Source organism: Stenella coeruleoalba, assembly GCF_951394435.1.
Source record: "Stenella coeruleoalba genome assembly, chromosome: 3".
In the NCBI taxonomy this organism is placed as follows: Eukaryota; Metazoa; Chordata; class Mammalia; order Artiodactyla; family Delphinidae; genus Stenella; species Stenella coeruleoalba.
In genome coordinates, this window is record NC_137148.1 from 75,759,456 (window position 1) to 75,786,012 (window position 26,557).

The following is a 26,557-nucleotide window of genomic DNA, read 5'->3' on the forward strand; positions in this document are numbered from 1 at the left end:
GTAAGTTAACAGTCACTCAAGAAAGCTATCGGAATGTCGTGGAAGAAGCAAGCTTGCTTAACTATAAAGTCATAAATAAAAGCACGAGATACACCCCAGGTCATTAAGTGAAAGAGAAAAAATGAGGCCTGCATTCTGCTGGTTGAGTTCAACAAGATAATGATCCTTAGGACCAAGGACAGGAATTTAAGGGAAAGGTGACATTCCAAAGTAGGAGACCCTCATTATATGGAAACCTGAGATGATTCAACATATTTTAGTATATGTTACCACCCTTCTGCTGATTTGAATAAGTGCCCTGACAGTCCTAGTTTGACCTCATGGGTCAAATACTCTCCTGCCCGATAAGAAGGAGGAGGTAGTGATGTAAGCCTGATGAGGAAGAATGAGGAAGAAGGTGGTCTTTTCCCCCTGTCCCACTTTCCTTTGATTATAAAAATGTAGCCCGCTTAATCCTTGGGGCAGAGCCCCCTCACCTTTCCACTTGCATCTCTCACAAGCTTCCTATATTAATAAATCTACTTGTTGCCTCTTGCTGAATTCCTTCTGCGCTGAGAGACAAAGAACCTGAGCCTCAGTAAGTCCAGACACGAGTTGAGTGATTCTAATTAAAACACCGTGGGTTCAAGTCCCAATTTGGGTTTAGGCTGGGTTCAAGTCCCGGCCTGTGGGTTCAATCCCAATCTGAGTTACACGGTTTCAACATGAAATGAATTATTAGAATCTTTGACCAAAAGGATTGAAATAAGTGAACTGACTCTAGGGTCCAAATGCATATAAAGACAGAGTCCTTTCTATCAGAGAATATGTATTAATGGAAATCTGCTTAACTGTTCCTGCTTCCCCCAGTGTTTAGAAACACTAATTTTGGAGTAGGTAATAAAGACTAACCTTGCATAGGTGGACTCCCTAGTCTCTTAAGTAAGTGAGAAGACTTAAAATGACAAACATTACATAAAAATAATTTAATGTTCTGCTTTCAGCAATTCAAGAAATCCATGGCCTTATACTACGAATTTATTTTAATACCTTAATTCCAAAATTTTAATTTCTGTGCTTATCCATCAAATGAGAATATTTAATTCTAAACCTATTAGTGAAAATGCAGGCCATCAATACTGGCAAACTAAGAAATCATGAACAGTTTAGGGGAGCAGAATTTGCCACCCTAAAATATGTCTCTTTGGCATATTAAATTATTTTAAGCTGGTTGTTTTCTAAGAAACACACATATGGTAAACACTCTGAAAACCAAGCACGAGCTACCCTTTTGTTAGAAACATTCACATTTATAAGGAAAATCTCCATTTGTAAGGGTGTCTCCCTCACTGTACCAGGCAGAGGAGGATCTCTAGAAACTCTTATCAGTGGAGAAGGTACTGACTTAAATCTGCATAACAACCTTATCCTTGTTTACTGTGCTTTTCCTGGTAACTTCCCAAGACACTCTACCCACCCTCAACATCCTCTTTTGCCTTTAGCTGAGAATGGTTAAGGTGAGGATTTTGCCCATTTTGGCCAGCTACTCAGTTTTTCTGTTTCTCTCCCATGTATACATGTAATTACACTTTTGTTTGATTTTCTTCTGTTAATCTGTCTCATGTCAATTTAATTCTTAGACTACTCAAAAGAACCTAGAAGGGTAGAGGAAAACTTCCTCCTCCCAACAAGAGTAATTCAACAAACTTTATCTATTTGAAGGCAATGCCTATATTTTTTAGCCTTATTTAAAGTAGTAATCAGATAAGGAAAATCATGTTATATTCTAGAGGGGAGGGTCTAATTAATTCTTTTTCAGGAAAGTTAATGATAATTAAAACCTAAAATTTTCTTAAGAGCAGGAAACACTAAAATTAGACAAGATAAAAGTTTGTGTAAATGAAACATGAAACCAACTTGTTTTAAAATTAGCAATATTTACCTTATGGCATTTTGTTCTATCTTTTCATCAATGTCATTGAAGATCTGCTTAAACTCCAAGTCTCCAGGAAATGAATTTAACAAACAATGTAGGTCAAAAGAATTATGGGAATATTCATCTCTCCAATCCATCCTGAGGAATAAGAATAAAAAATGTCAGTTTCCCCAAAATGAAAGGAAAAAAATCCACCTCAAGTTGTGATATTAACTCCAAAATAATAATGCCCATTTAGAGGCAAAATACAGCAGTAGAAGAAGTAGGGTATTATTAATCTAGGTAGATTGTTTTATTATTTAAATTTCATGAGGTGTGACCTAATTTTCACACTTCTCTGTGGTTTAGAAGCTGAAAAAAAGTCAGAGTACCTAAGCATCCTGCTGCTTCTCACTGTAACCAAGAGCTGCAAAGGAAATCCCGAAGCCTCAGGGATCTGTGTGAACAAGGGTGGTTGCTTCAAGAATTCAGCAACTTCCCTCCACTCTTGTCAACATATTGACCTAGTCATTGGAAACTCAGAATTTTTTAGTCTCATCCCCTAGTCCTGTTTTATATGTGAAGAAGGTAAAATTTCCCTTGCGTTCTTCTACCACCCTTGTCAACCTAAGTACTGACATTGGACTAAAACTTAAATACAATACTCCTTCTAGAGATAAGCATTTTCCCACTACCAAAACTTCAATCATTCATTCCATGTGTATTCACTGAATGCTTGATATATAACAGGCACTGCTGAAGAAGCTGGGGATACAGCTGCAACAAGTCAAAGTCCCTGCCCTCATGGTGTTTTTGATCTAGTGGGGGAGGTAGATTTTAAAAACACATAACCAGATATATTTTATAAAAGATTACATGATGAGAAGTGCTATGAGAACAAATACAGCAGGGCAATGAGATAGACTAAAAATGATAGTGTTGGGGCAGAGTGTAAACTTTTTTTTATTTAGAGGTACGTTATTTTTTGACATAAAATATTAATCTGATGACTGATGGTATAAATGAATGAGAAATTTAAACATTAAATTATAACACATATACATAGACTAAATATTAACAAGAAAAAGGCTTGGAAAAATGTGGTTTTAGTTTGGATACACCCAAAATATTTGAAATATTATCTAAAAAGTTTTGCAGAAGCTACAACACTAATAGACACACTCATCCTTAATTATTTCATTATTAATAAATGTAGGTAATTTATTATCATATAATAAAACAGCTAAAGAGTTCTCATAGTTTCTATCTGGCACTTCAAAGAAGTTGTTTTGGAATACAGTTTTTATTCTTCCTAAGAGATATTACTTTAAGAGGAAAACATTCCACTAAAACATTTTAATATAGAAGTCCATGGTATCACCAGACTTGTCATTTGAAACTCAATTAGTTCCAATATACCATTTTTAAATATCAAAATCCTCATACAGGGGCTTCCCTGGTGGCACAGTGGTTGAGAATCTGCCTGCCAATGCAGGGGACACGGGTTCGAGCCCTGATCTGGGAAGATCCCACATGCCGTGGAGCAACTAGGCCCGTGAGCCACAACTACTGAGCCTGCGTGTCTGGAGCTTGTGCTCCACAACAAGAGAGGCCGTGACAGTGAGAGGCCCGCGCACCACGATGAAGAGTGGCCCCTGCTTGCCGCAACTAGAGAAAGCCCTCGCACAGAAACGAAGACCCAACACAGCCAAAAATAAATAAATAAATAAATAAATAAATAATCCTCATACATTTGGAGTCTCCTTTTAAAAATATTTTGCAATAAAAGGTTTAATTTTTCATTTGAAAACAAATATTTACCTATAATATACCATAATTAACATTAACTTGAAATCAGGCAAAAAAATAAAATTGCCGAAACTATAAGCTAAGTGGTAGAAAATGCTATGTCCATCAGAAGTTATACTTCTTTAGGACACCAAAACCTCAGTATTTCCATATACCAATGAGTTTGATATCTTCCTATCTTTCCAGTAGCTCACCTACTTACAGCTATTATCAGAACAGTCATTTCTGAACCCAATGGCCAATATTACTAATAATGAATTCAGTTTATGTATTTGCATATTTTTGAATCTTTTTGGGTAGTTCAACTTTTCAGGTGATGAGATATTCAAAAACTGTTGCAAGAAAATAAAATTTCAGTTTTATAATGGAAAGATTTGAATGGCTGAGGGTTCCCGTAGAGAACTCAAACTTAGTAAATATTTTGTTTATAGCCAGCTTCTCTGTAATAAAACAAATTATATTATCAATATTCTGTTCAGAGTTGCCCCAATTTGTCGATATTGTAACGCCTCATTACTTCAGACTCCACATATTCAAACTAAAGAAAATATGTGTAGAAGTCAGCTTAAATATAATAGCAAACTAGTAATATGATTTGTTGTATATCTACTATGTATAAGGTAATTTATATACATCACCTTCCTTAATCTTCATAATAACTCTACAAAACAGTTATTATCCTCATGTATAGGGGAGGGAACTTGGGCCCAAAGAAATGAACTAACATGTCCATGTTACATAGCTACCCAGTGTTAGGGGGTAGGGTATGAACCCAGACCTGTTTGGTTTTAAAACTTGAGGTTGCTGGACTCTTGATAAATGAATCAGTTACTGCATATAAAACATTGTAGAATGTAGAAATGATATTAAACAAAATGTTAAAATGGTTATCTTTGGACAGACTGGATAGACTATGGTTGATTTTTATTTTCTTCTTCATATTTAGCACTTTCCAATGTTTTGCAATAAGTACTTATTTTATATATAATTAGGATAAGTAGTTAACAAAGAAATTAGCTTTGCTCTCAGGACTTGTGTATGATTTCTCATTCTATTGGGTTGGCCAAAAAGTTCGTTCGGGTTTTTGGTAAGCTGCTATGGAAAACCCCAAACGAACTTTTTGGCTAACCCAATACACTTTCTATATGTCTTCATTTGAAACATCTTCCAACCTTAAAACTTCTCTCTTGCCAATTTGTATTTACAATTTCTTTCAAAGTCTGATTCAAACCTTACATAATTCCTAAATATCTCTCCACTGACCATTTCGCCAAACTTTTTGTATTGTTTTGTGGTATTTGTGCTTACAAATGCTGTTAAAAGGAAATCTGTTGTTTTGTATCATTTCAATATTGAATGTGTGTGTTATGTCCTTCATTGAAATCAGCTCTGGGGTAAAACAATAATGGACAGAAACAGGTCAAACATTCAGATAGGGTTGGTGACCATGATTTTGAAGGATTCCCAATCTACATGGTTGCATGATTTTCTCTATTTAAGCTCAGTAGAGAAGTTAATTAGTACATACAAAGACTGTCATTATAAAGAAATGCCATTTGATAACGATGATGGGGTACCAGAATGATGATGGTTCAGAGTTTTCATATGACTGGCATAGATCTGTGATGCTTCCATACGTATGATAAGATTTCAAGGTGGTGAAAGACAAGAGAAACAAGAGTCACCTTTACAGTGGTAGTAAAGTTTAAGATGCTGTGTGATAGGATAATAGAAAACTTGATGGGCAAACTATAATAAGATGAGAAAATTAACCTGAGTGAATAGGGATGCACAGGACCAACATGAGAAATAAAGGAGGGAGAGTACAGACTGTAGTAAGTGACGCTAAAGTTTGGATTTAGAAGTTTTCCCATTAGGATGGCCGTGATCCCTGCAGGACTGTGGTGAGAAAGAAGCACGCACTGAATGAGTATGAGCACAGACACCAAACTTCCCATTTCCTTACATGTATTTTGTGGGCCCACAGTGTGTCTGACACTGTGCTGGGCATCATGAAGGAGCAGAGAGACTGAATGATTGAACAGTCTCTCCTCTCAAGGAACAGTAATAAGCACAGGACCATAAGAAAGGGAGCGAGTAGAAAGATCACTGCTATATTCTAAGTGAAACATAACTATGACCTCAACAACAGAAAAGTAAATTATTGAGGGACCAATGTAATCTGGGAAATACTTCAGTGGTATTTCAAAAAGATAGAATTACCTTTAAAAAATCTAAGGGGAAAAGGAAGAGGCTATGAAGCTATGGATCAAGATATAGCTTTACATTCTGTTTATGTCCCTATAAATCGTCATCAGGGACACAATAATAATTTGACATAATGAATGAAGTCTCTTATCCTAATCCACGATCAATCAAAGATGGGAACTATAACTTTTTAAAGTACAATAACTTTGTTTTTGAAATTTCCATTCCCCAACTCTGTTTTTAAATGTTCATTCTCCTGTAATGTTTCTGATCACTTTTTGTATAAGATTAAAAAAAGTGTTTAATATTTCAAACAAGTATTAGCAGCCAATCTAATATTAATTATTGCCTTTTAAAGACAAGTTATGTTTGAAGAATTATATCTAAGCCAAACATCTGTAGATCAAATTTCAGCCACAGGCAAATTATAACAGTTGAGTTATAAATTCCTAAGAACAATGACTATAATAAAATATGAAAATATTATAAGCACTGCCAGAAAACATTACAGTAAAGCAATAAAACTAATCATACCTTACGTGATCAAAAGAAAGCAGACAAAAGTAATTTTCGACTCTCACTTGCCCCTTAACATATTTTAAAATGATACCTTTCTATCCTAAGGTCTCTTCTTCTTTATCTAAACACATACAATGGTTAGAGTTCTTATCTTATCTTTTTTCAGTTTCTTCAATAATAATAGTCCCAAGTGCCATTCTTCTTAAGACCAACATGATTAAAAAGGATTGAAAGATAGAAAAACCAACCCTTGGGAGGAAATCCACACAGAAATTTAGTTAGTAAAGGGAACATTTGGATCAAGTGATTTCTCCAGTGAGGAGGGTCTAATGCCTTTCATATCTATGGCTGGACTGTGGAATTAATGTGTCCACCAGCTCTAGCTCACCTGAAGTCCTACCATCCAATATCACTGTTTAACCTAAAATAAACAGTTAATTAGCACAGTAAGTGGGGTATTCTGATTAATTAAAGATAATTATACATTCCACATATAACTGAACAAGTTTCAAAATGTTGCTCTATAATAAAATACATTTAACTCTAAACATCATTGAACCAAGAATCAAAAGATCTGAGTCCTGATCCTGGTCTGCCAATGCCTCTGTGACTTTGGGTGAGTCACTCAATCTGTCAAGAGGGATGGAGCTTATGTTCCTCATTTATAAAATGAGGTGAATGGATTTATTAGGCTCTGAGGTTTCTTCTAGCTATAAATTTGTTGTTATTCTATAAAAATGGTAGGAGAAGGACATATTTCTGAACCCCCCAAATTAACTTTTCCATGGACTATTTGTCAATACCATCATTGTTCCTGTATCCTGGACTCTCAGAGCTATTTTTAATTCTTCCCTTTTCCCTTCTCCAGGACTGCCACATGGAAAGCTAAAGTAGAATCTGTAGCTTAGCAAGAAATATTATGTGAAAAGAGGAAACGTGAGGCAGGAAGACATTCTCTTATGGTAATAGGTAGATGCCCTGTACTGATGCTCCATTCTCCAACCTGCACCTCCCTAAAATATTCTAAAAAGCAATCAGCCCATGTTTCTGGGTTCCTTTGAATTGAAACAGTCTTTACTCAACAAAAGATGTCTGAGATGAACTGAGTTTGGGCACTATGCCTCCACAAGGAAGGTGACATTACAGCCATCATGTATCCTTGAGCTATTATTCTTGGTATCTTTTATATTATTTGTATTATTCTTTGTATTTCTTGTTTGGTTTGAGTTGCTGATTTGATTAAAAAAAAAAAGCAAACTGAAATTTGGACCAGGTCGTCGTTCTTAAATCTGAACCAGCCTTTTCTTCTGGCCTGGTTCATTTTAACTTTTCCATCCATATTTAGTCACAAAGTAGTCTTCTTATATCATTCACAAAGTCCTGCCAACTTTATATAATTCAAAATTTAACTTTTACTAAATCTTGACAATTTTATGTAGTTATAAAGTTGTACAAGAGAATTATTATTTTACCTCTCATATATGTTGGCTTGTTTACTGCCATATATATTTAACAGCTTTTCCTAGAACCATTATAAATTTCATTCATTATGAAGCCTATATAATTTCCAAAAAAAGATTTTTTTAAGGCTAGATCTTCCCCTGTGATATCTCAGAGTTGCCAAAAATTTATTTTCATCAATTACTGAGAGTTGAAATTTTAATGTTCTAGCCTCCCCTAAGACTGAGAAACAACTCAAATGGATCTCCATTTATTGACAGTCATTTCAAATACCTAATACATTGAAGTCTTATATTAGGAAATAATGAACTTGTTTTATTCAATTTATACTGCTATGCTTTCTACTAATTATTGTGGAAGTTCTGATTATTATAATTATATGAGCTATAATATTGATATACATCCAGTAAGTACTCATATTAACATACTACAGCTATTAAAATCCTCTTTGATAAAATATAGAACACTTCACTGTAACTCCTCTATTAGTAATTTAGATATGTGTATGTATGAAGTAGAAACTGACAGGATCAGTTGGAATACACTATTGCAGCTTGACAAGCAAACAGAATTAATTGTCATATGCTTTACTCACCAAATTGACATTGGTTTCTTTATTTTTCAGTGTACCTTTCTTTCCAGAAAATATTTTCATTTTAATAACTCTTTATAATCTTCAATATGCAATCTTCATCATCTCTTGCTTTAATACAACAGTGAAACCAAGATAATTAAAAATGAATTTAATTTCAGCATTCTTTTATAACTTGGTGCTTGTATATTTCACATGATTTAAAAGTCATAAAACACAGATGTAAAGAACAAATGTATGGACACCAAGGGGGGAAAGCTGGGGGGTGGGGGATGGTGGTGGGATGAATTGGGAGATTGGGATTGACATATATACACTAATATGTATAAAATAGATAACTAATAAGAACCTGCTGTATAAAAAAATAAATAAATAAAATTCAAAAAAATCAGTTTAAGACTAAAAAAATAAATTTAAAAAAGTCATAAAATTATTATATATTTTGAGATTAGAACTAAATAATGTTGCAAATCATGGGGCTGTGATTTACTAATGAATTTTCAGGTACAATAAAACCTTAGTAATTTGGAAAACTACATCTGCATTAGAAAGTTTAAGTTATGGAGCACTTTTTAAAAGGCAGTTGTATTATGTAGCAAGTGGGAATAATAAATAGCTTATGAGATGTCAATTATATTTTTAAGGAACTCTTTTAATAATTAGGCAAGAATGCTTTGAACTTAGTGTGTACTTTGTATCGAAATGGGTGCTTCTAAAGGAGTTACAGTTCTTAAAGTATGTTCCAAGAGTTGAAGAATTTCTCCTAAAATGTTAATATTATTGATTAGCTAGTCAAGTTAATGTGATACTATGCTCCTAAATTTTAGTAATATTATTTATTAACATCAATTTGATGAATAAATCTATCCATTGAAATACCCTTTTATGACTTTCAGAGCTTTGCTCCATCAGTTATCATCAACTAGTCCTACAACATCAATATCCCTTTCAGTTGACTATAAACATGTTCAAGTTTCTTGCTTTTTAGAAACCAACAAAACCCTCCCTAGGATCCTCTTCTTTTCATAGCCTGGCATCTCAAAATAGCAGTCCATATTTCTTAATCTCATGTTCTCATCTTTCACTTCTCAACCCAGAACAATCTGGTTTCAGCCTCCATCCTTTTACTGAAACTGACAAAATACTTTTCACTTCCCATCATACTCAATCTCTGCACTATTTGGTACTGACAGCTACTCATTCCTTGAAGTTGTCTTCTCTCTTGTCAATTTTCCTAAGTATTATACTTTCCTGGTTCTCTTCTAGTTTCTCACATCATTTATTCAGAGGCTCCTGGCAGGAGGCCCCACTTTGGGTAGCTGGCCAGCTCACATTTCTTTTTTTATCTGATACACAGTATCAGATGTACAATGGTGGTGCATTTTCTATGCTAAAGGACCCAGCTTTCCTGGTCATAACTAATTGATTCAGAGTTAGAAATCTGAGCCAAGCTGAACCATCAGATGCATACTAAATAAATTTTGAAATCTGGAATGAAGGCAGGGACAGGGAATCACTGGTAGTAAACCAATCACGATACTTCCAGCCTCCCAAGAAAAGATGCATGGATTTTTTTGGCTGAGACCCCTGTAATTGCCCAGTTCCTGTCCTCCTCTGACTGACTGATTGCTCATACAGCTTCCTTTTGGTTCTGTGAGATACATATAATAAATCCTTTCCCTGCTCAACCACCCAACAGCCACTTTGTTTGTTTGTTTAAATTGACCAGAGTAGTTTTTATTAAACTAATAAACGTCTTGATTGGCTCCTCTCTCATCTCTGCCATTGAACACTGATATTCACCACAGAGTTCTTTCTAAACCTGCTTCTCATTTTAAATACTTTCCTTGAGCATTTTTCATTCAAAGCAACTGCTTCCTTTTACATAATTTTACTGTAGTAGATTTGTTTTACTTAAAAATTTTTGTTTTATTTTTATTCATTGGATTTTCTCCTCAGACCTCAAAAATCTTTTCCTATTAGTTTCATTTTTCAGGCTTCCCAAATCTCCTTATTTCCCTTGCCTGAGTTGGGAAGCAGACTATGGAAATTTCTCTTTTGCTTCTCTTCCTATCCATCTCATGCTGGAGTTACTGGTTCTCTTCCTATTCTGCACGCTTATCACAACCTCTTTCATCTATTATCTTGATGCTGAAAATTCAAGATCTATGTGTCTAATTCTCTAAAACCCCACACATACATCCAAGCACTTACTAGACAATTCCACTTTGCTGATCCAAAGGTCCCTTCAACTCAATATGTTCAACATTTAATTCAAAATCTTTTTCTTGGACTTCCCTGGTGGCACAGTGGTTAAGAATCCGCCTGCCAATGCAGGGCACACAGGTTCGAGCCCGCGGAGCAACTAAGCCCGTGCGCCACAGCTATTGAAGCCCCCGCGCCTAGAGCCCGTGCTCCGCAACAAGAGAAGCCACCGCAATCAGAAGCCGGTGCACCACAACGAAGAGTAGCCCCTGCTCGCCGCAACTAGAGAAAGCCCGCTTACAGCAACGAAGACCCAACGCCGCCAAAAATAAAAATAAATAAATAAATAACCTTAAGAAAAAAAAAAATCTTTTTCTTAAAATAACTTTTCTTCCTATGTCATAGGGTCACCACCTACCTAATCTCCCTCTTCCATGCCTAGTATTTTAAATCAGGAGTCAGCAAACTATGGTGCAGTCTGTGCTTTCTATGGCCTACAAGCTAAGGATAGTTTTTACATTTCTAACATGTTGTAAAAATTGAAAAACAAACAAAAAAGAATATACTACAGTGGCCATATGCTGCCCACAAATCCTAAAATATTTACTATCTGGCCTTTAATAGAAAAAGTTTGCTGACCCCTGTTTTAAATGGTCATCAAATTCTTTGACCCTTTCTCTTCCCAATATCTTAAATGGTCACCACTGCTCTCAAATTTGACTTATCCTTCTTTCTGCACCAGCGCCCCAAATCTGGAACACTATCTGTCTCCAAGATACATAAATACATATGTGTGGTATAATAAATACATACTTGGTTTTTGCCACTCCTACCCCCTTCCTTACTTCGTCCGATGTGTCTCTTCCATTTGGCTGTTCCTGAGTTGTATCCTTTTTAATAAAACTGTAATCAGAAGTATGGCACTTTCCTGAGTCCTGTGAGTCATTCAAATGAATTACTGAACCTGTGGGAGCTGCTGAATTTTTAGTCAGCCAGGCAGAAGCGGGTATCCCTGGAGACCTCACTTGCTCAGGTCTGAAGTGGGGGCAGTCTTGCAGGACTAAGTCTTTCACTTGCAATGACTGTGCTAACTCCAGGTAGTTAGTGTTAGAACCGTTGAACCGAATTGTAGGAAACCTGGGTGATATCCACCTTGCACACTGGCATTAGACTTCTCATGTTACAAACCAATTCAGATCATTTCACTACCCTGCCTAAATACCACTGAAGGTTTTCCACAATGCATAGAATAACTCCAGGTTCTTCACCTAGTTTTATATATATGTATTCGTCATATTTATTTATATTTTTCTACTATAACTGTCCTTGGTTGGCATCTTGAAATAGCCTTTTGCTATAACTCCTTCTACTAAGAATGCTTTCAGTAGAAGGTCATGTTTATGGAAGGCATTTACTTCATTAAAGTAGATAATACTATTTATAGAAAACATATAACTATAATATACTATAATAACTGTGAAAAGGTAAGAAAATATATTTATGGTGAAAAATTAGATTTTACATTTATTTATGCTATCAAATAACATTTAAATGTGATACCTTAAAACTCTTTCTAGTTTCCATCTACCAAAAAAGGAAATCAGATAAAAGCGATATTTAAGGACCCTTCTAGTTTAAAAATTCTATTATTTTAATCATGTGATCTATTTCTTTAATATTTAATTTCCTGTTATCCTGCCTTTGCAGTATACTTTTTAATTCTATAGTTCAATAGAGGGATAATTTGTTGTTGGTTATAAATAAATTCATATGAAATGACCTGAAAACCTATTTAAAAAGTAATCAGTGAAAGTAAATATTGGATTTCTTCATGTTAAATCTGAAAATCCATCACTATTCTTGCTTTTTACTTTATTTGCTGCTTAACATATCTCAACAGTGAATCTATCATATCAACATAGTCATCATGATCCAAGCTGCAAATAATAGAGAGTGTCAGTGTCAATTTTGCTTTCTCACACTTGCTTCCCTTCACTTCATCTGATTTTAATAATCCCTGTCAAACCACAAACAGTCCAAATTACCTTCATGACACAGAAGCTTTCAAGGAGCAGACAGAATCTCAACTTTCATTTAGCAACTACAAAAGAAAGCTGTCCAGCTGGACAAATATTATTTCCACACTTGACAATCTCTACAGTTGAGCGTGCATTTTAATTTTAACTAAACCTGCCACGAGTTTGATATGAGCTTCTTGTTTTGTGTAGATTGACTCATAGGATTATCAGACCAATGACTGTAATTGTGATGAAAGAACCCAGTATTTTTCTACTAAAAGATGAATCATATACCAAAGCTGAGGGACCAAAATTAACATATAAGAGGCAACGTGGAGGCATGGACTATAGAAAGAAAACTACTTAAATTAGGTGCTTTAATTACTAAATAAAGTCTAAAGATACAGAAAACATTCTTTGAAAGAACTAATAAGTAAAAATAAAATGTATAAACATTAAAATTTTATGCATAGATACCATTGAGAAACAATCCTAAGAATGAAAAATAAAGAGATTTTTTTAATTGTTTTGGATTGACTCAACTTCAAAGTCAAATTTCTAGAATAGTTCTATGTGTGAAATTATAATAAAACTGACATTCTTGACAAGATATTAGAAAGTCCACTCTATACTAATCAACATGCCCTTGTACACACAATGTGAAACTTTGAAAAAAGTCAAAGTAAAAATGAATAATGATAATAAGTTTGTAGAGAAGTAGTAGAATAAATGTTACCTGCAAAACTATACATAAACTATTATATCTTTGAAGCTTAATTTATTAAACTTAAATCTAAAAGTTTCAAATGGTATGATATTTCTGGGAACATTTCCTAAGCTAGGCCTGAATTCTTCCTATAGTTATAGAACCTCAAAATTGCCAAATGTCAGTCTTCTGTCCAAACTGCTTGCTACACTCCACACTGGTCACAGGCACTTCCTTCCCCAAAGGAAGTGCTATTAGGGCACTGTTTCTCCCTAAATCTGTCCTGGACACCACAGCTCAGTTTCCTTTACCAGTCCCTTTTTCTGTCTCTTTCCTGTGGTCCTCTGAGTGAACAATTTCATCAGTATCCATGTCTTCTGCTACAACCTGTGTTTGGAGCTCCTGTTCTAACTGTCCAACTCCACACTGGATAACTCCCGTGGATATCCCACAGGCACCTAAACTCAACATGCCCCAAACAATTTTATTATCTTCCCTCTGAAAGGTCTTCATTTTCTTTAGGTCCCTCTGATAGTTAACAGCACCACTATCAACCTAGGCACTCATGTCAGAAATGTGGGAGCCATCCACCATGTTCTAATGTTCTCTCACCAGTCCCATAGCCAGATGGTTAGTTTGCCTTCATATTTGTCATATACAACTCTGTTCTCATATTGCTTCTGTGTAAATCCAAAATCCAAACTGCTGGATTAGTACAGCAGTTTGCTAAAGTGTTTCCCTATTTTTAGCATTATCTCCTAATTCATTCTCTATCCTACCACCAGCATGATCTTTGTAAAGGTGAGAGAGGAATCAGTGTTTATAGCAAGATTTTAACTCTAAATGACTGATAGAAAAGACATACTCTTAAGCGAAAGAGAAAAATCACAGGAAAGAGTTACATTTTTAATTTGTAGGGGGAAAGGGAGTGTTCATTTTGGAAATAATGAATTTGAAGTATAAGGATTACAATAAAGCAATCATTTGGAAAAGGGGAAATGGGATTTGGGAAGGAGGGGATGAAGCACATATACATCAAAGGATTATAGAATTTATTCATTCAAACTAGGACCTTTTTTCTTGGAGTAAAAAGGGTACTGAAAATAATTTAAATTATGTAATTTTTTGAGATGGATACTTACAAATCAAGTAAGTAGCTTTATAATATTTGTGGACCTATGCAATACTTATATTCAAAATAACATTCTTTCAAAAAATTCCTATATCTATGCCCATTGAAGTAAAAAAATCTTTATATTGTTTTAACATTAAAAATATAAAAACAGATGATTCTTGGTACATTTCATATACTTTAATCAATTTCTTAGTTGTGTCTGCCTCTCAGTTATTTTTCTGAAGAATGTATTTTTAAAAATATGATTGTATTATTTTTATAATTTTCCAAGATACAATTTATGGTTAGTAAATTTTAAGTTGTTGACACCTTCAAGTGACTCTTCTGTATACTCTTTCTCAGGTGCAAATCTACCTGGTAAATTTATTAAGTTCAGAGCAAATTCACTAGTGGAAAATATCACCAATTTTGATTTTTAATAATGAAATACATAAATACTCTAGCCAAAATATTTTTACAGTTTCTATTTTTTTGCCTGTATGCAAAGTGCCTTTTTGGACTAATAACATAAGACAAATTTATCAAATAAATATATATGCTTATTTTCAATGTTTTGCTAAATTTATTTATTTATTTATTTTAAAAACATCTTTATTGGAGTATAATTGCTTTACAATGGTGTGTTAGTTTCTGCTGTGTAACAAAGTGAATCAGCTATATGCACACATATATTCCCATAACCCCTTCCTCTTGCGTCTCCCTCCCACCTTCCTTAACCCACCCCTCTAGGTGGTCACAAAGCACCGAGCTGATCTCCCCGTGCTATGAGGCTGCTTCCCACTAGCTATTTATTTTACATTTGGTAGTGTATACGTCAATGTTACTCTTTCACTTCATCCCAGCTTACCCTTCCTCCTCCCCGTGTCCTCAAGTCCATTCTCTACGTCTCTGTCTTTATTTCTGTTATGCCCCTAGGTTCTTCAGAAACATTTTTTTTAGATTCCATATATATGTGTTAGCATACGGTATTTGTTTTTCTCTTTCTGACTTACGTCACTCTGTATGACAGACTCTAGGTCCATCTACCTCACTACAAATAACTCAATTTTGTTTCTTTTTATGGCTGAGTAATATTCCATTTTATATATGTGCCACATCTTCTTTATCCATTCATCTGTCGATAGACATTTAGGTTGGTTCCATGTCCTCGCTATTGTAAATAGAGCTGCGATGAATACTGTGGTACATGACTCTTTTTGAATTATGGTTTTCTCAGGGTATATGCCCAGTAGGATTGCTGGGTCATATGGTAGTTCTATTTTTATGTTTTGCTAAATTTAGGTACTGCAAACTTGTAGGCTTTTCCAGGTTGACTTCATTCTGAACCATAATATAAATTTATTCAATTAAAAATATGAACTCCATCAAAATATTTTCCCCATAAGTGTAGGTATTTCAAAACACAATTATGGAATTTCACAATTAAATTTTATACATCATTCAAGTTCTTATAAATTAATTTGTTCAGTTTCCCATTTGATTTCACGGAGAAACATTTCAAGGTCCTCCTATTTGCAAGTTTTGTGTTCAATAATTGCAATTCCCTAAAAGCTTCACATAAACTGAATTTTTTGCCTTCTACTTGTTAAATGCTTTGACTAAAAATTTCCAGTAGATTTTGCAGAAACTGCACCAAAATTTAGAGAACATTTTTATGAAAGTATTTAATACCATGGTAGGATATTTTCATTGATTTACAAACTTACTCTTCAAAGTCTCAAAAATTTCTAAAATCCTACATCTGTGTCTTTATTCCTGTCCTGCCCTTAGGTTCATCAGAACCATTTTTTTTTTAGATTCCATATATTTGTGTTAGAGAGAAAGTGTATACTGCCATGCTTAAGTTATTTTTATTTTATCAGATCAATCTAACCATAAACATTTCCGGGCTGGGGACTTCCCTAGTGGTCCAGTGGCTAAGACTCCACACTCCCAATGCAGGGGGCCCAGGTTTGATCCCTAGTCAGGGAACTAGATCCCACAGGTCACAACTAAAGATCCTGCATGCCACAAGGAAGATCAAAGATCCCACGTGCCACAACTAAGATGGGGCACAGCCAAGTAAATAAAATAAATAAATAAATATTTTAAAAAAATTTCCAGGCTGGTTATTTCATGTATGTATAAACATATTTGTACTCTTTTAGAACTATATCTTCTATTTAGATTGGTAGATTTTATAGATTTCTTAGAAGCAATTATGAATTGCACAAATATGTGCATCACAACATATTCTAAGTATAGTTCTCTCTATAGGTTCTAAATTTATTCAAAAAAATTTATGATGTTATGTTCTACCTCAACTTTTTTTTTTTTTTTTGTCTGCACAGGATCTTAGTTCCCCGACCAGGGATGGAAGCAGTGGAAGCACAGAGTCTTAACCACTGGACCATCAGGGAAGTCCCAACATATCTTTAATATCACCAAGACCAAACAATTTTATCATGTATGTTGCAGTCTGTAATTCAATTTACAATAAATAGTATTCACAATAATGTCAAGTGTTTCACCTTTTACAGAACGAACTTCTAAATGCTTTACTTTGATGCCATGTATTAGACAAGAAACTTGAACCATTACTGGAATTGATTTTTTTTACTAGAAATATCCAATGATACTGAGGTAAAAGTGGCATCATTTAAGTGTTAGTAAAGTTCTTTTAATAGAGCCAATACATTAACAGCTATTGTTTCACCTTTCATACATGCACAAGAAAACCTGAAGCTGAAGATGAGAGAAATTAATTTAGTACGGTCACTTGATCTAAATGAAAAGTCATGTTTCATAAAGTGGTACACAAATGTACCTTCTGCAGCTAAGTATTAAAATGTTGTATTTTCGGGCATGGTCTTAAGACTATGCAATAGATGTTGATGCTTCTATGTCTTCTTTTTTTTCTTTAGTATTTTTATTTATTTGTTTATTTGTTTGTTTGTTTGTTTGGCTGCACCAGGTCTTAGTTTTGGCACGCGGGATCTTCCTTGCAGCATGCGGGGTCTTTAGCCGCAGCATGTGGGATCTAGTTCCCTGACCAGGGATTGAACCCGGGCCCCCTGCATTGGGAACACAGAATCTTAACCGCTGGACCACCAGGGAAGTCCCTCTATGTCTTCTTGTTTTCATGTCTTCTGTGATATCATTATAGCCCCCATAGTGTGAGTTACACATTAATTCTTTTCGGCAAGTGTAATGAAATTTAGTACTAACTATTAAATGTACACTGTTATTTTCTTTTGTTTTTTCTAAATCACTGTCACCAAAATGGTTATTACAAAATAAAAATGTGTTACCCAACAGTAAAATAAATAGCTGTAGATTTATATCATATGATATGTAATAAAATCCTTGCAGTAATAGAGAGCTCAGATTGTATTCACTCTGGCAAAACTGAATAAAGGATGGGAAATGTGCAATCCACAGGCCAAAGTAACCACAGGGCTCAGTACAACTGGCTGCGCATCAAGTGGCCAGCAGAGCCGGCAGCATAGAATAGTTCTGCCACCACCATCCCCTAAGATCTGAAGAAGCTAGCTGTATCTAACTGCTCGTGCCAGAGTGCATTTACTTTATCAGCAAGCACCCTTCCTGCTCTCCTTGAAAAAGATGTGTTAGCTTATATTACTTCTGGAAAGGAACTGGAAAAGATAAATGGGATTTGGCCAATTTAACCATATGTTAAAGTGAGAATTCTGTTCACTATACTGGTGTCTCACATATGAGAACATGCCAGGATGTAGACAAACAAGGTGTAGGTCTACCTAAACCTCTCCTAGTTTATTTATATGTAACTATTAAATAATACTTCATTCAAAAATGAAAAATCTGAGGCAAACACTAAACCAATGAAATACTGAGATAAAAGGCCTAAAATGGGACTATCCTGGGCAAACTGGATATATAATGTGACGTCAGTACATGGGGTATTTTAAACATCAATATAACATATATAAAATGAAAGCACACGTATAAAAAATGACAATCTAGCTCTGTATGGCATGAGATAGAAAGATTTCCAGAATGCTATAGTATTTTATTTTAAAAAGTAAGTTGTAGAATTATATATGCATCATGATACAGTATAATACTTCTGAAAAAAAGCCAATCATCCCCCAAATCAGGAAGGGTACTCAACAAACTATCAATAGTGCTAAGCTGTGGGTGGTAGAACTAAAAAGGAACAGGGAAAAGGAAAGATTTGCTCTTTATAATCTATTTTTGTTTGAACTTATTATAATGAGCATTACTTTTGACACAGGAGAGACAAAAACAAAAATAAAATATTACAAGGCATTAGCTAATTTAGTATCAACTGAGTGGTACAAGTAACAAATGATCTAGAAGTCCTGCAGAAGGACATTCCCTTTGGGCAGAGGAAAATAGAGAAGTCAAGCTGCCAAGAAAAAGGAAGATAAAGGTGGGAGCCCAGTGATCTTGCAAAGTCCACAGCCTCACAGGCCCCACAGTTGATGACACAGTCTCTCACGGTGTATAGATTGACGTGCTCTCCAATTCTGAGTATGATCCAACAACTAGTGAAGGGAGGACATGAGGAGCCTCAGCCAGACAGTAAGTGGAGAAGTAAATAATGAGTTGGTCTCCTGTTCATTTCCCTCTTCTTCTACAGTGTGGGCTCTTACTAACTTCTTATTGCCAATGTGTAATGAGGTCCTCAGCTTGAGGTTTCTTTGTATGTAGTGGGACCCTACTCCTAAACCTCAGCCACAGCTGCCTGCTCCACAATGATGAACCACAACCAACAAGGGGTCCTGGTAATTAAAATGGTGAGAACATCCCTGGAACATATATAGGACTGCTTTGGGGAACTAGAACAGAAAATTCACAAATGAAAATAGTGAAAGGTAAAATAGGAATGCTATGGCCAGATGGGTATCCTAAGGCCTTTTCTCCTCCAGAAGGAAAATATTTGTACTTTTATCCTATACAAAACAGGGAGTCATAAAAAGTTTTTCACTAAGGCAGTACATGACTACCACTTTATAAATATTTATCAAACGGGGTGTTAAGATGATTTTGGTGTGGGGTGAGAGAACAGTTGTAGGATGATCAGTTAGGAGGATAGTGAATTAATCCAGATGAAGGTGATGATGAATAGGAAGAGGACGGGAACACGAGAAAAGGAAAGATAGATTTTGAAATGACTTTCCAATGTACGACTAGATAGTTTGGGGTCGCTGAGTGAGGCAGGCAATTATAGCTGAGAGAACACCAGCCAGGTGTTACATATCCTAGGCATCAAAAGCTTGGACTTGAGACCCAAGTCATCAGAGAAACCAAACAAGACGATGTGAAAATTATAGTCATGATAAGAGGCAAAAAACTTGTGGATATGTCATTAGAAAGTAGCAAAGGGTAAAATCCAGGGTGTGCCTCTTCCTTGGCAATAACAGTGAGTAATGATGACAGGAATAGCTAAGAAAAAGAGGTGGGCATTGTACAGAGCAGGGCATCTTGCTGTCAAAGGCTCTTACAGTCTTGAAGAAGGCAGCTATAGATACCATGCAGTGCATGCTCATAGTAGCCTTCAAGAAGCTAGCTGAGGAGCGGTGACTACTATGGGTGCCCATAAGGTTTCCTGCTGGGTAGGGCCACAGGATAGGCCAGGGTAGTAAGATGAGGCTATAGGGAAATTTATGTAGTAAGGGCTAAATTATTACAAAGGAATAGTGAAATTTTAATCTGGATGACAGAAAAGTAGTTTATGGATAGATTTTTAAAACTTAGGAGGAAAATGTTAGCAAGAAGGCACAGCAAATTCAGTTTTAGACATGACTTTTTTTTTTTTTTTTTTTTTTTTTTGCGGTACACAGCCCTCTCACTGCTGTGGCCTCTCCCGTTGAGGAGCACAGGCTCCGGACGCGCAGGCTCAGCGGCCATGGCTCACGGGCCCAGTCGCTCAGCGGCATGTGGGATCCTCCCGGACCGGGGCACGAACCCATGTCCCCTGCATCGGCAGGCGGACTCTCAACCACTGCGCCACCAGGGAAGCCCCTAGACATGACAATTTTGAATGGATTATACAAATGGTAATGTCCAGAATAGAGATGGGTTAGATATATGAGGGAAATGCATAAGAAAACATAGTGTTCGTAATGTCACACGGAAGTTCAGGAGACCAAGACTCAGTATGTTTCAAACTTTTGAACTATGACCTACAAGGTTATAAAAGTGCATTGCAGGGGGCTTCCCTGGCGGGGCAGTGGTTGAGAGTCCGCCTGCCGATGCAGGGGACATGGGTTCATGCCCTGGTCCGGGAGGATCCCACATGCCGCGGAGCAGCTGGACCCGTGAGCCACGGCCGCTGAGCCTGCGCGTCCGGAGCCTGTGCTCCGCAACGGGAGAGGCCACAACAGTGAGAGGCCCGCATAACGCAAAAAAAAAAAAAAAAAGCATTGCAATCCAATGTGTAGGTGTACACACATATCTTAAAGAAAAGCTCCATGAAACATTGCTTATCGTTAGTACTTCCTTTGATATTTTCTATTCTATTCCTCCTTCTCCTTCTCCTCCTTCTCCTTCTTCTTCTTTTTTTAAATGTTGCCCAAAGCCTGTAAATTGATTTCAGCACCTTCCTTTTGGCTTAGAGATTTTTAGATTAAAGAGACCTTTGTGATTATTTTGTAGAACCACCTGAAAAGACATGACTGATAAATCCGGAAGATATATTCTTTGAGAAAGAGTAAAAAAGAGAAAAGCAGAAAATTAAAGATCACTTGGGAACCACTAACGGGGGTAAGGGAAAGGCCAAAGAAGATAGAGAGAGTAGGTCATAGGATAGAAAGAAACTAGTACCAAAGAGGACAATGTTGCAAAAAGGAATGGGTGGTCAACAAAAACTTTTTTCAGTTCATGTCTTTGCCTCTACTGCAGTATTTCTCAGAGTGTAGTTGAAGACACTAATTTAAGCAGAATTACCTCGGCCACTTGTTAAAAATTTGAATACCTGGGTGGGCCTCATCCCAGGCCTAGTGAACTGAACTTTTTGGGTGTGTGTCCTGGAATTGACAATTAAAAGTTTCCCAGGATATTTTTTCCACCAAGGATCTTTATCTCAGTGCCTTTCACAAATCAGCTTTCAAAATGGTATTTTATATAGGAACATGCAATCTCACTTCAGACATTAGATGTATTCTTAAATAGTTGCTAAGTAAGTACTTGCACACTAAACCATTATTCCCCCTGAAGACTTCCGTGATTAACTTCAGAATTATGCCCACCCAGAAGGAAACAAACAAGATTCCAAAGCATGCAGCCTTCAAATAAACATTCTTCATCCTGATTTTTCTGTACTACTTATGCCAGTCGCTGGCCAAACGGGCTTACAATCCTCATTATCTTTATTCAGTTTAAAAGCATATACTATATTTTAAAATTCACTGTACTGTTACATATTTCATTTTGAGTTTGAATTGAGTGCATTGGACTTAACTAGTTAAGTATCCCAATCAAGTGGCATTTAGCAGAACTCACAGGCGGGAAGTGCCACAGGAGAAAGTTTTCAGAAAAATACAAAAACTAAAGTTTATGATTTGGACTCTAACATCAAAGATATCCCTTTATGTGGTAAGCCCTGCTAACAAAAATATTTGTCAAGTTATTACCAATTGATAACCAAAAAGTATGAGATGTGACTCTAAGATAAGAATCATAACTAACAACAACAACTACTACTACAGTAGATAACATTTTTTCACTTATCTCACATCAGGCTCTGTTTTAAAACCTTTCCATGGATTAACTCATTTCATCTTCACAACGATCGTGTGAAGTAAGTACCGTTTTAGACCTTATTTCCCAGATGATGCAGCTGAGATGCAAAGAGCTGTGTAACCCTCCTAGGGTCCCACAGCTAGAAATGGGAGCTGAGATTCAAACATAGGCATCTGGTCCAGAGTCTGTACTCAAAGGCAGTGTGCTGCAATGTGATTGCAAGAAAGTCTCAGATGTTGAAGTAGTTAGCTGCCCAGTAGAGAGAAAGACTTGCTGTTTATGGTCTGGGATTTTTTCTTTTTCTGTTCTTTATACAAGTGATTTCAAGATAACTTGGGTCTATAGTGGATCCCTGTTCACATTATACATGATAATATGATACTGGGGTGGAGCCTAAGAGTCTGCATTTCTAACAAGTTCCCAGGTAATGGTGATACTGCTGGCTTGGGGCCACATTTTGAGTAGCGGGGGCTTAGAGTATGAGATCTGGAGTAACAGTGCTAGTGTTGGAGTCCTAGCTCCATTACTTACTGGTTTTATAACCTTCTTGTGTGCCTCTACCATATCTGTAAAATAGTGAGATTAAAGTGTTGTTATGAGGATTACATGAGATAATCCATGGCTACTACTTAGAACATAGAACATATTCTATGATACTACTTAGAACATATTCGCTGGAACATAGAAAGCACGCAATAAATATTATCTCTTAATCTTATAGAAAACTATTAAAAGCATATATTGTATCCCATTAGAAAGCCATTTATAGAATTGACTGACATAGCAGAAACACTAAATAAAATTCTATCATTTTTTTCCAGCCAGTCACTAGAACATCACTGTACACTGAAGGACATTTAATATATAAGTTAGACCCACTATCCAACTTTATTAATTACATAAATCTGAAACTACTCTAAATGAATTTGTATAAAGCTGGCTTTGGTCTATACTATTTAAAGAGATTATTTTGTTTCTATGCCAGAAAACTTTTTTATATTGCAGGTGTATACTGAGTTCCAACTCATTTATTTGAATAGCTTTCTCTGAATTTAGAAACAGGCATTTTTGTTTCAAAAATTCAGTTTTACCAAATAGAAATCAGAACTAGTATTAGATGAACAATAATAATGATCTAAAACATTTGTTCAAAAAAGGGCATTAGCATAGTTTAGATGAATTTGGATGAGTTGGTCAAAACCTTCACAGAAAACTGTATACATTTTCAAACCACTGTACAATGCAGCATAATTACCTCTTGCTATTGAGGACTGGGGCTTAGAAAGAATATTACTTGTCAGAATTGTGATGATTTAACAGTGATGTGATATGGGAGAGTTCAGTGGGAAAGAAAAGTAAAGTCAGAACCAGAAATGAAAACTGTTAGAAATTTCTCAAATTCAACACTGCTTGAAAATTAAAGAGATAGAAGGCAGTGAATGGAGTACAACTAGGAAAGAAAGATTAATGTCCCCCCCAGTCATTGATAAAAACCAAGAATGATAAAACCTGCAGGTTCAATCAAGGAGGAGATGAGAACTATGAAGTGTTTTAGGTTGGCCAGTATCTTTATGAGTCAGCAAGAAAAGATCAGTAAATAATTTGCCTCTCTTTTCACCGTTTATTTCTCAAACACAGGTGATGAAAAAGACAATTGTGGGACAGATTCTGATATGTTTATTTTTCTAAATTAAAACTATATTCAACATATGACCTGCGCTGTGAGAGCATGAAAGATGAGAATCAAGGAAAAGGGTGGAATTTGGGTAGGGAGATTATTATTTCCCTCCTCTCTCCCTTTCTCTCTTTCCTTGCAGAATGGGGTAAGGAAGGCTCCAGGCTCCTCCTTTAATGTCCAGTGTGGTACTAGAATTTTTTTTAATATTCAGCACAACATATCAGATTTTACTCTACATTTTGCTTTGTATAACAAGTGTTACTTTAAAAAATAAGATTTTACTCCCAAAAAGATCTAATTAAAAGTGCTTCTATAAAGGACTGGCATATGGAAAAATTTAAGGCAGGGTTACCTATACTTAATTATACTGAATAAGGATTCTTCTATTGAAATAATTACCAGGTTTAACTTGTACTTTTAGTGAAAAAAAAATTGTTGGAATTGTGATTCTTAACATCTAGAGATGATAACCAACAAGATTGGATGGTTTGGATTAGAGGAACAAGGAAACAATTATACCAACATCATGTTTTGTTATTTGGGTTTACAATGGTCTGAATCAAATTCCTGAAAAACAGAAATTTACCAAAATGCATGAGCTAACTTTTTCCACTTATAAGGCAGGTATTAGCTGTCTCTCAATACCAGAGAAGCAAGGAATTCCACTTCAGTGTGACCTATTTATGCCTCTTAGATTCATCATATGCATTTTTTAATGACCTCAAACCAAAGGAAATGTGGAAACCTATTTGAAAAGCTGACATTAAGGTTGTGACACCAATCAAAACAACAAGAGAATCTAAAGTTAAACTGACACACAATCCCTAAATCAGTCTGTTACACTCCTAATTTAAAAAACAGTTACTATGTGAAATAGTGAAGGCATGTCAGCCTCTGCTTTGAAACTCCTGAATTTTGTCATTTGGTGTTTGTGTCACAACCTTAATATTATTTAAATATACTTTTTAATATCTATTATTTAAAAAATACCTTTGAATTGAAGATACTCTAGCTTTGAAGAAGCCAACCTCAAAGCACTGCATGCCACTTTTATTAGAAGTGGTGCATAAAACATTTCCTGTTGACAAATCTAATTCATTAAAAGGTGAGATGGATGCATTTTAAAATAACTGGCTGGCATCATTATCTGCAACACCTTTTATAAATTATTCCTCTTTTCCCTTTTGACTGAACTTGTCACAGTTCCCTTTCAGCGTCTGAGTGTTATGCCTCATAGTCAATGCTTTCAACATGTTTAGACAAGTCATAAGTTAAACAAGCAGTGGTATTTTATTTTCTAGAAATGAGAAAGGGTAGCTGAAATACAGATTATTTCAGTCAATTCATTGATTTTTAACTAAAGACAAGTAAAGTCAGTTAGTGGTGGTTTCATCTTACACAAAGGATTTAAAAATAAAGCTATACTGTTTGAGTAGAAGGGAGAATTTGAAAGAAAGGAACATAAAGAGGGATGCTGGCAGCCCTGCTGCACTATTGTGCAGAAGACTTAGTTTAAAATTGAATTGTGCTTCCCCTGACATCGGAGATCAGGCACATCATAAGGCTGACAGCTGGCTGGCACACTACCTTCCTAAAGGAAAATGCTAACTGCATTTCTCTTAGAGGCCAAAGGAATAGAATTATAGAAGCTTTCAAGCAAACTGGGGAGGCAGAGTACAAATCATTTAAAATATGACAAAAAACATTTCTTACCTAATTTTGTTTCAGAAGACTATAAGAATGAGCTTGTCTTCTAATCCTAAGTAGGTGGTAAATTATTTCCTTATGAGTTGTCAGTAGAAGAGCTGCCCTTTCTCTAGTATCTTCAGCAGTTTTTTTTCCACAAAATATACAAAGCACACCTATAAAATAATTAGATACAGCTTTATCACTGCCACATGGAGGGGGCATAGTCACAACATTAGTCATCTACATTGGCAGTGACAGTACTATCATTGTTATAATATACAGACTTGATCCAAGAGATGCTAGAAACACATAAAGACATCCTGAAGTTGGGATACCTAAGAAAACCTTATCAGCAAGATGATTCATAGATTACAGGCAAATGGATGACGGATGCACCTAGGAAAACGATATTCAAAACATCCCTTTTATTTTCATTGATTTTTCAAATGTTCCTAAAGAAACGTAGATCACAGAGAGTAAGGGATGGTTGCACCATATGAAATAAGCAATACCTTTCAATACAATTATGTTTTTCTTGTTTAATTACCAGTTGCCCCAGAACTGTTTACTAAAACCATCTTTGGGGTTTCCCTGGTGGTCTAGTGGTTAAGACTCCATGCTTTCAATGCAGGGGGCTCGAGTTCAATCCCTGGTTGGGGAACTAAGATCCTACATGCCGCGTGGCATGGACAAAATATTTTTTTTTAATTTTGTTTTAATTAAAAAAAATATTTCCCCACTCTTCCAGGTTATCTTATTAAAGTAAATTCTGATTCAGTTGATCTGGGGTTGGGATCTGAGATTCTGTGTTTCTAACAACCTCCCAAGTCAAGTCACCAAAGAGGTGGGTCTGTGGTCTAAACATTCAGTAGTAAGATTCCACCAATCTATTTGACTTTCCCTGCACCAAAATAC

The 26,557-nt window shown here is 35.7% G+C and overlaps 1 protein-coding gene across 1 annotated transcript in view; it reads right to left on the reverse strand.

Moving 5' to 3' along the window:
- The window catches only part of KIAA0825, a 398,890-nt gene that overhangs the window by 342,571 nt on the left and 29,762 nt on the right, over positions 1–26,557 (reverse strand). The window contains 2 exon segments of the mRNA XM_079918575.1: positions 1,922–2,053; positions 25,667–25,815. Coding sequence (XP_079774701.1) covers positions 1,922–2,052 — 131 coding nt within the window. The 5' untranslated portion in view covers position 2,053; positions 25,667–25,815.